Here is a 13,499-nt window from a genome sequence, read left to right as displayed (position 1 = left end):
CCCTCATACCCTCTTTTTCTAGAATTTACCGTCCGTCTTCTAAAATTTTCCCTAAAAATGTCTTGTGCAAATGAATATTTAACATTTTTCGAGCGAAAACACGCAAACGCATTATTCTCGAAGTATCGATTTTATAGTAAAAAGCCCAGCAGGCGAAAATTGGTAATGCGATTTTTTATTACAAATTTTCGAAATATATGGAGCTATATTAAAAAACTAAGGAATCAATAAAAAAACGAAAATAATACCGTTTATAGGTGTATTTTATAGCATCAAGAAGTATGACAGCACACATTTGCTCTTACTGTCGGCCATTGTTATCTATAGTTGCGTTCCCTAACTCGCAGGAAGTTGCAAGAATTTACAGGAATATACCAGAAAGCGTTCCCGTACTCGGTTCTCTGGCTTCTTTTGCTTTTTGACAGTTTTACAGGTTTTAACCAGAAAAGTTGGGGAACGCAACTTCTGTTTGTTTGTGAAAAATGCTAAAAACGCGTGAACGAATTTCTTAATTAATTTATGAATATATATATATATTAAAAGTATAAAATACGCACGTGAACAAAGAAAATATAGTATATCACACAAAATATGAGTGAAAAGTGGTATTTTGTACAAAATTTTGGGAGTAGTAGTGAAGATTATTTAACAACAAATTGCTTAAATACTATTAACAACTACTTTGTCAGAGTGATATATTCATGTGGAGAAAGCCTCCCCCAACATCCTCACCAAGTTGCATAACGAAATTCCATATACTTTCGCTGAAATCTCGATTGGTTCCGTTTTGGAAAGCCAACCCCATCCTCTTTTGGCACAACCATAAATTATATATAACAAAAAATTACATACGACATTATAGATTAAAAAATTACAAAAAGTGAAACTTGAGAAATAGTGTGTGACAGCTCTTAATAAAACGCTGAATTCTATTGTCAATACGCATCACAAAAAGTAAAGTTCGCTATACAGTTCAAAATTTTGAATTAAAATTTTGTTGTTGGGAAAACCTGCTGGATTGTTTTAATTTTTGTACAAAGTTCGATTTATATATTTCGGTGTATTTCCCCTTCCTAATTAGAATACTGTGTTATTTTGCTGTGAATTAATGTATATATGTCTAAGGAATCCTTCATCAAAGTGATTTACTGCAATAACTTGGTGAATTGATGAATATTATATTACCTTACTGTATTTTAAAAATACTATTTCTAAACATATATTGTTCTTAAAAGGCCTTTAAAGAAAGAAATTTAAATTTTGTGGCACTTTTATCTGCTTTTCGGCACTATTTTTAAAGACCATTAGGCACATTGTGAAATTTTGAAATTCCATCCCTGGTCCGATGCGGAAATTTTTTTACATGACTACATATTTTTGCTCTACGCTTTTTTGTTTTGACAAATCAGATTTTTGTTAGTTACTTCACTTACGTTTATGAGCCATGAGAGTTTTTTGAGACAATAATACATACTGTTACTGTAATTGAGCGTACGGCTCTTATTTTTTAATATTCGCAATGTTTTACACGCTAAATTTTTTTTGTTATTTTGTTTTAAAACGTGGTTTGTTTTTTAGCAAATCCCATTTAAATCCAAGAATGATACTGTACAAAAATTTAGAAAAATCTACAAAGTTTCGCGAACTTTTTAATACGAATTTCTAAAAAGAATTCAGGTATACAGTTTTATAGCACATTAAATTTTAGTTCAATGTGCAAATTTCAAGTTCCAAAAATTCGCGTTGATTTTGGAGATTTTTTTTTGCTGGCTGTCCTACGCATTTCTTCGTAAAAAAATTGAAATTTTTTTTAATTTTTGTACACAGCATCATTCTTGGATTTAAATGGAGTTTGCTAAAACATAAGCCATATTTTATAACAAAATTAACAAAAAAATTTAAGATGTAAAACATTGCGAATATTAATAAAAAAAGAGCCGGGCGCTCAATTTTGTGACTAACAGTACACATGTATGCAAATGCGGGACTTCACATCCGAAATTATCCTCAGTACACTCTGAAACAGCAGACGGTGCATTCCCACGGCAGCCAGATCTATGTACGTAAACGCAATGATAATAATAGATTGGCGCTTACACAAATACTTATTAATGTTTGGCCGAGCTTCTCCTCCGATTTGTGGCTTGCGCCTTAATGTTGTCACACAAAGCGGAGCGACCTACAGTTTTACGTCGAAATACACTCGGAGGTGTGTCATTGCCTGCCGAGGGGCGACAGTTGTTAAGAAAAAACTTGTTCTAAATTTTTTTTCGTTGTTGGTTTAACCGGGTCTTGAACCCAGACGCTGCGGAGTGGAAGCGCGCACTGCTTACCACTACACCACAGCGGCCGCCACGTAACCGCAATGGTCTAAGTTTATATCTGGCCAATGACTATTACTCCAGCTTATTACCAAAAAAAAATCTTTTGGGTTGTCCAAAAATTCTAACAAATTGAGATTGCCGTTTATGTACCTATACGGTTCTCATACTTAGTTAATGAATGCACCTAATATGGTTTGTCAAGTAGATTGGACTACGCGCAGCAATGGAGTGGGCTTAAGTAACCATTTCAACCAGCCTTTATCTAAAAGATGTATCTTAAAAAGTGGTCGCCGGCTTAGGGTTATAGCTTGTGGTGATATTGTGTACTTTACAAATGTCATTTAATAAGTACCATAGAATGAACATAATTCTTATATACAATATGTAACTTCTTTATTATCTTAATTAACAGAGAGGGCCCCCAATGGCGCAATATTATCAAATACAAAATCTCGATGATTTAAAGCAGATCTACGCAGATGTCCAAGTGGTGCACGTTGCAAGCGAGGATGCTGGTGTTGGTGCCCATACTCGACCACAGGTTTACAGACTTTCATTTTTTCTTTATTAATAAATAAAACTTACTTATATAGATCTATAATGTAGCGCTAATATACATTATTTAATATGCTTTGATGTAGAAATAGAGATGTGCAATTTTGTTTTATTTTTTTTTTTCAAGTTTTTCAGGTAGAGGAAAATTTTTAAATTGTAATAGTTTCGGCTGTCATATATGTATGTATATATATAAAACATTCCTCCCGGATTTCCAATAGGCACTAAATGGCAGAAATCACAAATGACAAAGTTAAGCATTAAAAAATAATCGTGTTATTACGTTAAAAAAAGAGTCATTAAATTCATTACAATGCCTAGGGGAAATTCGTCATAAGAATTTGGTCGGGCAAAATTTTAAATACATAAATAATTTTATCACAGTTATCGGCAGTTTGTAACGTTAGATGAAAATCCGTAATGTATTTCTTTCACGCCCTATATTTTTGTATTCAGATTTTTTACCCCCTTAAAAAGATAAATATAATTAATTATTCTAAAAAGTGCATACATCATTAAAGAAACTAATAGATCAAAATTAAACAAATCTTAATGGAAAACGATTTTTATTTTTCCTATGCAAAATTGCAAATTAACGAGATTTTATTTCATTATTTATAAGTATTAGCCTCCTAATTTACATATTCAATAAACAAAAAATGTCCACTTAGTACTTATACTCCTTATCCTTTTTCCATTACTGTTATAATTTCTTCGAAACTCAGCAATTACTTTTACCCGAAGACCAATTAATGCTAAACGAAGGTCAACAAGTAGTATATCAGACAGCCAATGTACCAGCACAGCAACAGTACCAGCAACAGCCAGCTGCATCAACCACACAATATATAATCGGTGATGAAATATCGCAGCAACAGCAGGCGGTACAACATCAACAACAAGTGATGTATGATCATCACCATCAACAACAACAGCAACAGCATTATGTTCATGAAAGCCAACAAATGCCGCAGGATCATCACCAATTGGCACAACAGACGCAGCAACAACAACAGCCGCAATTGTATTATACCACCGAGCCGATATTACAACCGAATTCATTGGTTCAACAACAACAGCAACAGGAAATGCAACATCAGCAGCAACAACAGCAGCAGTTGCATGTGCAACAACAGCAATATCAGCAGCAGCAACAGCAACAAATTGTACATCAGCAACATTCAATACAGGCGCCACAACAGCCTCAACAAATTGTTTATCGCATGCAAACACAACAACCACAAACTCAACAAACTCAGGTAAGGGGATATTGTCTTAAAATCCTAAGCTCAGTCAAATTATTGTAACTTCCTATAGAGGAAATAAATGCATGTTTCACATTGGAAATGAACGAATTAAAGAAAGCACCGGAAAATCTGTATATACATAGTCGCGTTATTACAACTCTGCAGAGTTGATGAAACTTTGAAGTGCGGTTAATAGAGTCATAGAGAAAACGAGTAGCATATACATATACGATTGAACTATAGCGAGAGGCTAAAAGATGTGTCGAATAACTTTTTAAGTTGATCATGCAAATATATATACACATGTAGATACATACATAGGTGTTTACTTTGCTAGGTCTTACTGATTAGATATACGTATGTAGAGCGAAGTACTGTGGGTACCCATTGTTTCTACAACAGTCGGATATGCAAGCATTGCCATTTCTTAAAGCAAATATCGAATTTCTTATACTATAACTATAACTGTCGGACATCATAGTAGAAATTACTGCGGAGCTTTAATTTTTCAAACGAGTTAATAATCTGAAATATCTTGTACATACCCAAGCTCATTTTGTACAAGAATGCTATATCTTTGTTCTCATAACGGAGTTTTGTTACAGACTAACGAATGAGATTGATAAAAACAAAAAAATTTTCGATTTTTAGTTTTTGGTGGGTAATGTACCAGTATTTACATTAGTTTCATGTCCACTAACAACACAGTACAAAATCTTTTTTATATTCTGAAAAAATAGCATCAAATGTTACTACTCTTGCAAAGGTCGCTATCATTTTTATTTACAAACTTTCAAAAGTCTCTATCATCTGATGAACTTAGAAAACTGCTTTGGTTCGTATAGACTGTTAATTTAATGTTATTTTATGTTATAATGTTACTAGGCTCTTATTTACTAAAATTTTCAGGTAACAAAAAAAAATTCAATTTAGATGTTACTTGTCGTAGTGGTTTTTTTTTTTTTTGAATTTATGGCTTATTTTTTATAAAATCAAATAACGCTGTTTGCAAGTGGACTACTCATATGTATAAGACCAAGTAGTATTTAATGAAAATAGGAACAGCATACTGGAAATTGTTTTTAAAATTATGATTAAAAACTTGAAGTTTTGTTGATAAATATTTAAAACTTGGAATATCCCTAAATCGTGTTCAATTTTTAAAACTTGGATTTATTTGGTTTTTGTTCTAATAAAAAAAAATTACGACAAAAAGGTATGCCACGAAGAACATTGTGCATATTATAAATTGGCAAACTGTAGTTTTTCACATGTAAGGGCTGTTTTCAAATCGAAGTTTTTTGAATTTTTAAGCAAATGATTTATAAAAAACACCAACTATAAATTGCCACATCTGCAAAAGCAGTTTTCTAATATCTAATAAATTCTAATAAATTTCTGCATAAAAACTTCCCACTTAAGTTACTAAGGTTATGAAGTTGGCTTCAATTGATAGGATTTATAAAAATGCCTTTTCCAAATTTTATCTAAAATATAGCACAGACATGCGAAAACTATAGACAATAAAACTCATCTTCCATTTCAGATGCTTAACAATGCACACGTCATATTGCAACAGCCTTCGGGTCAACAAGTTTTAATTCAATCTCCACAACACTCGGAAATAATTATGCGTCAGCCCATGCCACAGCAACGCATTATCTATAACACAAATCGGGTTTTGTATTCACCTCAACAGCAACAACAACCGCAGACTCAGGCTGTACTTCAGCAATCTCCGCAATCGCATCAGCAACATCCGCAGCAGCAACAGCAGCATATACAATTACAAACATCTTCCACCACAACACCTATGCACACGACAGCGCGCCTTGTTCAGACGAGAGTAGGTGCCTCGCCCCAAGAGACAGTCCAGCAACATCAACAGCCCCAACCTCAACAAAATGTTGTGTTTCATCCCATTCAGGCAACCGCAGTTCAGAATCCTCAGCAGTTAAAGCCCCAGTTGCAGCAGCAATCTCCATTGCAAATGCAGCAGCAACCGCAGCAACAATTGGTGGCAACAGCATTGACTGCGGGAGTGTCTGGAGGTGGTGTTATGCGCGGTGCTATTCGTAATAAGTCACCACGCGGAGGTGGTGCTCTTGGTGGTACGCATACTCTGATCGCTCGTATGCCTGCTGCTCCGGTAAGTCGGGCTGTGCGACCGCAGATGACTGCATCAATGCAGCCACAACTACACCAGCAAACACCCCGTGCACCACGGCCCCGAGGAGGCGCAAGCGGTACAAGAGCACGTGGTGCCGCACGTGGAGGACGCGGTGGAGCATCGCTCGCTGGAAGAGGAACGCAGGTAACGGCAACAATAGTGCAGCAACAACAACAATCTCAACAATTACAGCCACAACAGCAAATATCAACTTCACAGCAACTCATACAGAACGCCGTAGTTCAGGGCAAAAATATCACAATTTTAAATCCACAAGGACAAGTGAAACACATATATCGCAACATTGCCGAAACGTCCCAGCAACAGTTGCAGTTACTAGCAAGTTCCGCGCAGCAGCAACAACGGGCAACGCAGCTGGTGGGTGCCCGCTTCCGTGCTCCAATTGTTACCGCAGGAAGTGGTGCAGGAAGCAGTAACAGTTCCGGTAGTAGCAGTGGTAACTATGAATTGGACTTAGAAGACAGTATTCAAGCGGTTGTGGTGAAGAAGGATCAGCAAAAACCGGCGGTTTCGACCGCCAACATTACAAACCCCCCCGTAGGCACCACACTGACTAGCTACTACACCAAAGAGGACGATGATACGCGTTTGGTACGCACCCAAAATGGCACATGTATTACCTTGGCCGAGTATCGCAAACGTCATCCGCCCACGGCTGGATCGGCCACTACAACTACAGCCACTATTTTGCAAATGAAAGCCCCACTACGCGCGAGTGGACCACAACCACCCAATAAAATGTTACCGACGCATGCCTCCGGAAGTACAGGGATGGTGCCAATCGCACGGGTCGCACCCCAACAAGTTCAACAGCCTCAACAGTCACAACAATCGCAAATGCCTACGACAACTGCAACGTCGTCCTCAGCAGTTCACCGCACTTCGCACAACAACTACGAAATTCACACACAACATGTCATGCAGAATCGGAACAATACGCAAATGGCGGAGAAAGATCGAAATAGCGCTAAAATGTTGGTAATATTGGTGTCTGGTGAACAACGTCTCATAACATTCACATTGCCACGTGAATCTTGTACCGTTCAAGATCTACTCGAACAAGTTGGAGTGCCATTTGATAGTTCAACAACCATACAGTGCGTGGAGAATCCTGGTGCAAATATCGATTTTGTTGTCACTGTCGGGTTTTCAGTTCAGGAATCTGCCAGCGAGCTAATATCGCGCGCAGAACAGACTTTGCAAATGAATAGACAACAAGATGCAACTGCCGCTAGCAGCTTAGCGGCAACTAATTCTGCTTCTGCTTCAGTTAGCAGCGGAGGAAATACAACTGTTTCACAGGGCACCATTCCACAGCCAACGGCAACTGCTAGTTATGGGAATCCGGCGAATAGTGCAGCTCAAACTGCTAATTCTACTGTTGTCCCTGAAACGGCACATAAAGATGCACATACTAACAGTCCAGCAACAACCAGTACTACTAACAAATCTTCCACAGTACCAGCAGCAACAGAGGATGTACCCCGTAAAATTATACAAGGATTTCTTGCTGTCTGTCAAAGCTGCGGCTTTAGCGGATACGACCATGCTAAATGCGAACGCTGCAAAAGAGTTTTCCTCGATCCACCGAAGCGTGTCCCATGCGTGAAGAGTTTAGGCAGTAACACCACTTCAACGGCTGGTGAGACGACTGCGACTAAAGCCATTGGCAGCAGTGAGCTTGCACCAAGCGAAAAACGTCGTGGAAGTGATTTATTAGCACGAGCTCAAGCTAAAAGTGCTCTTAGCTACAGCAATAGTGCCGCTAGCAGTGGTACTCCGACGCGCGGACGTGGTGGTCCGGGCGGTGCTGGACGGGGTCGCAGTACTCGCAGTGGACGTCGAGCTGCCGAAATTGAACCAGTAATTCTCACGCTAAGCAGTGATGAAGAAGATGATGATGAATCATCCAATAAAGCACCAGGATCGGTAAGTACATATTCGGCGCTCACCGTAAGGAATACAGCTAATAATGCAAAAAAATTTCACATTTAAATTTACAGTTTTCATCAAATTCCAATGCTGCCAATTCTATGAGCTGTAATACAAAAAATTACGAGCCATTGGGCTTCGAAACAACAATGCCAGATGTAGATGAAAATGCAGTATATGCTGGTGAGTTCTATATTTTTGTCGTAGTAAGCTATTTATAAATATGCATTAAAAGAAGTGGAAATAAAATCAGCTATTCATACCATGCAATGACATCAAAATGACAAAGTCGTTACCCGCGAGTCCTCACCTCGGGAAAGAATTGGCATAACGCAAACTGTCAAAAATCAAAATTGATCTTATACCATGTTCGGACCGACAACGAAAACACTTTGAAAACAAGTTTTGGGATTGTGGGCTGAAAGCTGTTCGCACCGGCTGTTAGTGTTTTCGTTGACATTTCTTTCATCCTTTGCTTACAGTTTTGCTACGAAAAAACAAAATCAAAATCTTTGCCTTTCATTTCCTTATCATATGGGCTGTTTTTGCTTATGCAGCGTTTTTGTTGCATTTAAAGTGCAACATTTAGCACTTTCGAACATATGTTTTCGAAGAGCGTTCATGCTATCGCATTTAGCAAATGTACATTTACGCGAGCTCGAAATCGTATGCTTTTGACAGACTGCCGTGTTCTAGTCGCCTATTCAGATCCGTATCTATTAAGATCTATTCTCACGCAGAAAATAGTGTGCAAAAAACCCTACTGAAAAGGAAAAAAATTTGAACCAAAAATTCTCTACAAAAACTTAAATCGTTTTAACCATAACCGAACATATGTTTGTGTATATAGTCATTTGTCCGTGCTGTCAATTAAAATTTCCTCACTTAATTAGGAAACAAAACAAACAGAGTTGATCACAGATGTCTATCATCATCACATCGATGTTGAATTTGGGTAACTTTTTTTATCCAAATAATGTAATTTTTTTTTTTTTTGGGATTTGGGTAGGTTGGCCGGTTTAATGGTAAACCACCACCAGGTTATTCCTCTTAGGGCCGTTTGCACCATGTCTAGTTAATTCTAACTCCCAGTTAAACATCTTTATCGACGTTACCGACACCCATCATATAACATGTGATCGATAAAGCAGTTAACGTGCTTAACTGAAGGATGTACCTCCAGTTAGCGTTAACTAGACATGGTGCAAACGGCCCTTAGTATGTTATATTCCAACATTGCTCCACTAATACACGTATGGTAATACCGCTGAGGGCCAGAACCACGTGCAAAGTTTCTGCTGGTCTAACGTCTTAAATTTTTTTATTAATTATGTATTAGATTGTATTAATCTGTATGTATTTAATGGCAGGGAAATAAGTCCACGTATCGCCAGGTTATATCTCAAAATTAATAATTTTACAATTATACGTCAGATGTTTGTTAAAATTTAAACTGTACTTCATCAGTTCTATAGCAGTTTTTAGACTTCTTTTACACAGTTCAAGTATTGAATTCAATTCTGCTCGCATGTGGAAGAGAGGGGGTGAGAAGAAAAGGGACGAGTACACATGCGTCTGTACCGTCAAGTCGTTTCAACTTTCGTGCTTTGCTTTTGGCATTTTCGTTGCTTCCCATTTAAAGAACCAAAGACTTGAATTCAACAGAATTGAAACGTGTAAAAGCAAATAAAAAACACAAAAGAGAATGAGCAAGAATTGCTTTCAAGTACTTGAACCATGTAAATCAGGTGTTAGTTATTTTTCCAATCAACAGTTATGTATATACCGTGCAAACGGTACTTTATTTAGCTTTGCATCTTCTTTGTTTAACGAATTTAACATTATGGTTAGTATTTCACTTGAAGAACTTCATATGTATGTTTTATTTAAATTTATTTTTTAACATTATATTCAAAGTTTAAGAATTATTAGATATCTTTTATTTTAATTTGGAACAATTCAGAATTTTATATTTATTACATATTATTATGTATAACACGACAAGTCACATGATGATAGAGCAGCCATTTTGCGACTGAATAATGTGAAATAATAAATGAAATCTCGATCGGCGATCACTGAAACGCAGCTAGCCACTGTATACCATGAACGAAACACTGTATACGCGAAAAAGTAATGTTGCCACTTTTTATCATTTAAGCATGTTCAAATCGTGGAAGTTTTGGAAGATCACGGTTGCTTTTAACATTTAGATTCTTAATACAAAACTGGAGTTGCATTTACCGCCCTATTCCCACAACACTGTGGGTGTTTTTAATTTACCAAGCATATCATGGAACATCATTGACAATGATATCGTACCTTTCGCGTCTAGTGCGTGCAACAATGTATTTTTAGAGGAGATGGCTGAACTCTGCCTAACTCAGGTTAATGTACTTCACAATAATTTTGGTAAAGTATTAGATCTTGTTTATGTTGATGATGCATCTAATTCCGTTGTAAATAAGTGTGATCCATTAGTTTTGCCCGAAGATGTCTACCAGCCTGCTATGGAGATATCTTACGAAATTATAAGTGATGGTCAAAATTGCGGTAACCAAGCATACGAACCAAATATTCGCTTTGATTTTTCGAAAGCAGACTTTAAAAAGCTTAAAAAAGAACTAAATTGTCGTGGCCTGCATATAAGGAAAATATTGAATAAAGGTTTCCTTCCGCCATGAAGTATTGAAATACATCTCCAGTGATAATCAAACTAACATGCTAACATTGACTATCCTTTTAAACTATATATGTCCAATTAACTCTAAATATCCCACTAATATCTCCCGATGATGTAGTAGTTTATTTGAAATCCTTAAAGCGGTCCTTCAGTTATGGTCCTGACCAGATCCCTACTTGTATTCTTACAAATTGTGCTTGATTCTCTCTATGAGCGGTTAACAGCGTTATTTAATTTGTCTCTTGAAGAGGGCATTATTCCAACTATATGGAAGGAATCGTTCATAACCCCGTTACATAAAAGCGGTAGCAGATCTTCAGTGGAGAACTACCGGGGCATAGCTAAGCTTTCTGCAATTCCTAAATTATTTGAAGCAATTATAACAAATCAGTTGACGCATTTTATCTCTTAGCATTTCACACAGTCAACATGGATTTTGCAAGGGCAAATAAACTTCTACAAATTTACTTGAATTAACATCCTATATCTCAAAAGCCTTATGTAAAAGCAAAACTGTTGATGTTATATATACTGACTTCAGTAAAGAATTTGACAAAGTGTGCCACTCGTTGCTCATCTATAAACTTGATCTTCTTGGTCTTCCACCTGATTTTCTACGTTGGATCTCTTCATACCTCTATGTTAGATAACAGAGGGTAATGTTTAAAAATACTATCTCTGACGTCATTGATGTTTTCAGGAGTCCCTAAATGTAGCCACCTAGGCCCGGTTCTGTTCTTGCTTTTATAAACAATATTTCTACAGATATACAATTTTCCAAAAATTTAATGTATGCGGATGATGTAAAGCTTTATAAATCGTACGTTTAAATTAAAGAAAGGTCTTAAACAGCGTGGCGTACTGGTCTAAAGTAAATCTTATACCTCAAAATCTTAAGAAATGTAAAGTAATGTGCTTCTCTCGTAGAGCTGTTCAGCCCTCTTCTTATACAATAGGAGCCATAACCTGGAGCAGGTATACAATTTTGTGGACCTTGCTGTCACAATGGATCCTAAGCTTAATTTTAATCTTCACATTAATGTGACAGTCAACAAGGCTAAAGGTGTACTTGCTTTTGTGAAACGATGGTCAAAAGAATTTTGTGACCCTTATATCACTAAAACAATTCCTACTTTTTGCTTTAAGAAATTTCCGTTGGGATTCTCAATATAACCTCCCGCCTTATACGAGCCGATTAAAATTTATTAATCTTTCTACACTTGCCAGTCGCACACAAATGCTTGGTACAATTTTTATTGTTTGATTACTGACAGGCTCAATTTCAACTCCGCTTCTTCTGAGTGAAGTTAGCCTTAGGGCCGGTTTCTCCATCTCTGGTTAACACTAACTCCCCGGTTAAACATTGTTATCGACGTTCTAACTCCATGCATATAACAGGGAGTCGATAAGGTCGGTAACGATGTTTAACGGGGGATTAGTGTTAACCGGAGATAGAGAAACCGGCCCTTAATGTTCCCTCTCGGGTATCAAGACACTTTTGTTCCCTATTTTTATTTATCACTTGTCATTTTTCATTTAGCTAACTTTAACATTATTTTGCTGAAAATAATTTTACTTATCATACCAGTGATAAGTTACGTTTAGGGCCGGTTGTTCAATGTTGATTAGCTCTAATCGGAGGTAGAAGCTCCGGTTTAATACAACGACTGCTTTATCGATCCCATGTTATATGCATTACGTCCAAATTGTCGATAGTAATGTACTGGTGATAACCAGACATTGAACAACCGGCCCTTATTCAGTCTGAATGAATTAATCAGTGTTTTAACGCGTGATTCGATAAACTATTGACACACAAAAAATGCTTAGAATCGAAGTATTAAATTTATTAGAGGAGGACAGTCTACAAATAATAAAAGGCGTGTCATAAAATAACAAATCAACTACAGTTCACATATTGATACTAAGTACCAATTTGTTAATCGGTACAGAAAACATTCAATTAATGGAATGTGGTTTTTGTATTTTTGTTATGCCATGGTTATCAATTCGACTTATCCAAAAAACTTTTCAGTTACTCATTTTTTTATAAGTTGATACGTTTATTTTTATTTATTTTTTTTTTGATAATTAAAACGTGCAACACTTATCAACTTTACATTAGAAAAAAAAAGGCTTATCCAAAAGTTGTAAAGTGATAAGTGATAAGCCGGTGGTGCTATTGGGCCCTGGTCTATGGTGGATTTGCCAGGCCCAATTAGTTCGTTGAAGCCTGCCTTTCACACAATACGCTCGATGCTTCATTCATTGTGAATTGGGCAGAGCTTGGACGACTTTCAGCGCTCAATCTCTAATATAAAACCTATAGCTGAATAGATCGCCGAAATCCTGAAAAGTGCCGAACGCCCGAAAAACTTGTGGAGCTGTAGTGTGTGTTCAGAAATGCATACTTTAATTGATGGAAATGCCTACAGCTTGATATACAGTTCAATGCGAGCGGGAGCGTAAACGTTCGCAAAGGCGAAGAATTCCATTTGTATCTGAACTTGGCAGGACAAATTTTTCTCAAAGCAAAAATTCCTATCGCATAATTTGCCGTTAATTAT

General features: G+C 36.9%; 1 protein-coding gene across 3 annotated transcripts in view; it reads left to right on the top strand.

Moving 5' to 3' along the window:
- The window catches only part of LOC118746194, a 27,561-nt gene that overhangs the window by 3,029 nt on the left and 11,033 nt on the right, over nucleotides 1-13,499 (top strand). For 2 of the 3 annotated variants that reach the window (XM_036480007.1, XM_036480009.1), the window contains exons 2-5: nucleotides 2,737-2,865; nucleotides 3,605-4,138; nucleotides 5,673-8,246; nucleotides 8,321-8,432. In XM_036480007.1, the coding sequence (XP_036335900.1) occupies nucleotides 2,749-2,865; nucleotides 3,605-4,138; nucleotides 5,673-8,246; nucleotides 8,321-8,432 (3,337 nt within the window). In that variant the 5' untranslated portion in view covers nucleotides 2,737-2,748. Of the gene's footprint in view, nucleotides 1-2,736; nucleotides 2,866-3,604; nucleotides 4,139-5,672; nucleotides 8,247-8,320; nucleotides 8,433-13,499 lie in introns of those variants that run through there. The other variant, XM_036480008.1, reaches the window with a different exon arrangement.

The sequence above is a fragment of the Rhagoletis pomonella genome, unplaced genomic scaffold, assembly GCF_013731165.1.
Source record: "Rhagoletis pomonella isolate Grant_MI unplaced genomic scaffold, Rhpom_1.0 Rhpom_scaffold_00010, whole genome shotgun sequence".
NCBI classification, from domain to species: Eukaryota; Metazoa; Arthropoda; class Insecta; order Diptera; family Tephritidae; genus Rhagoletis; species Rhagoletis pomonella.
Note: the sequence above shows the minus strand (reverse complement) of the source record. Positions and strands in the feature narration are given on the sequence as shown.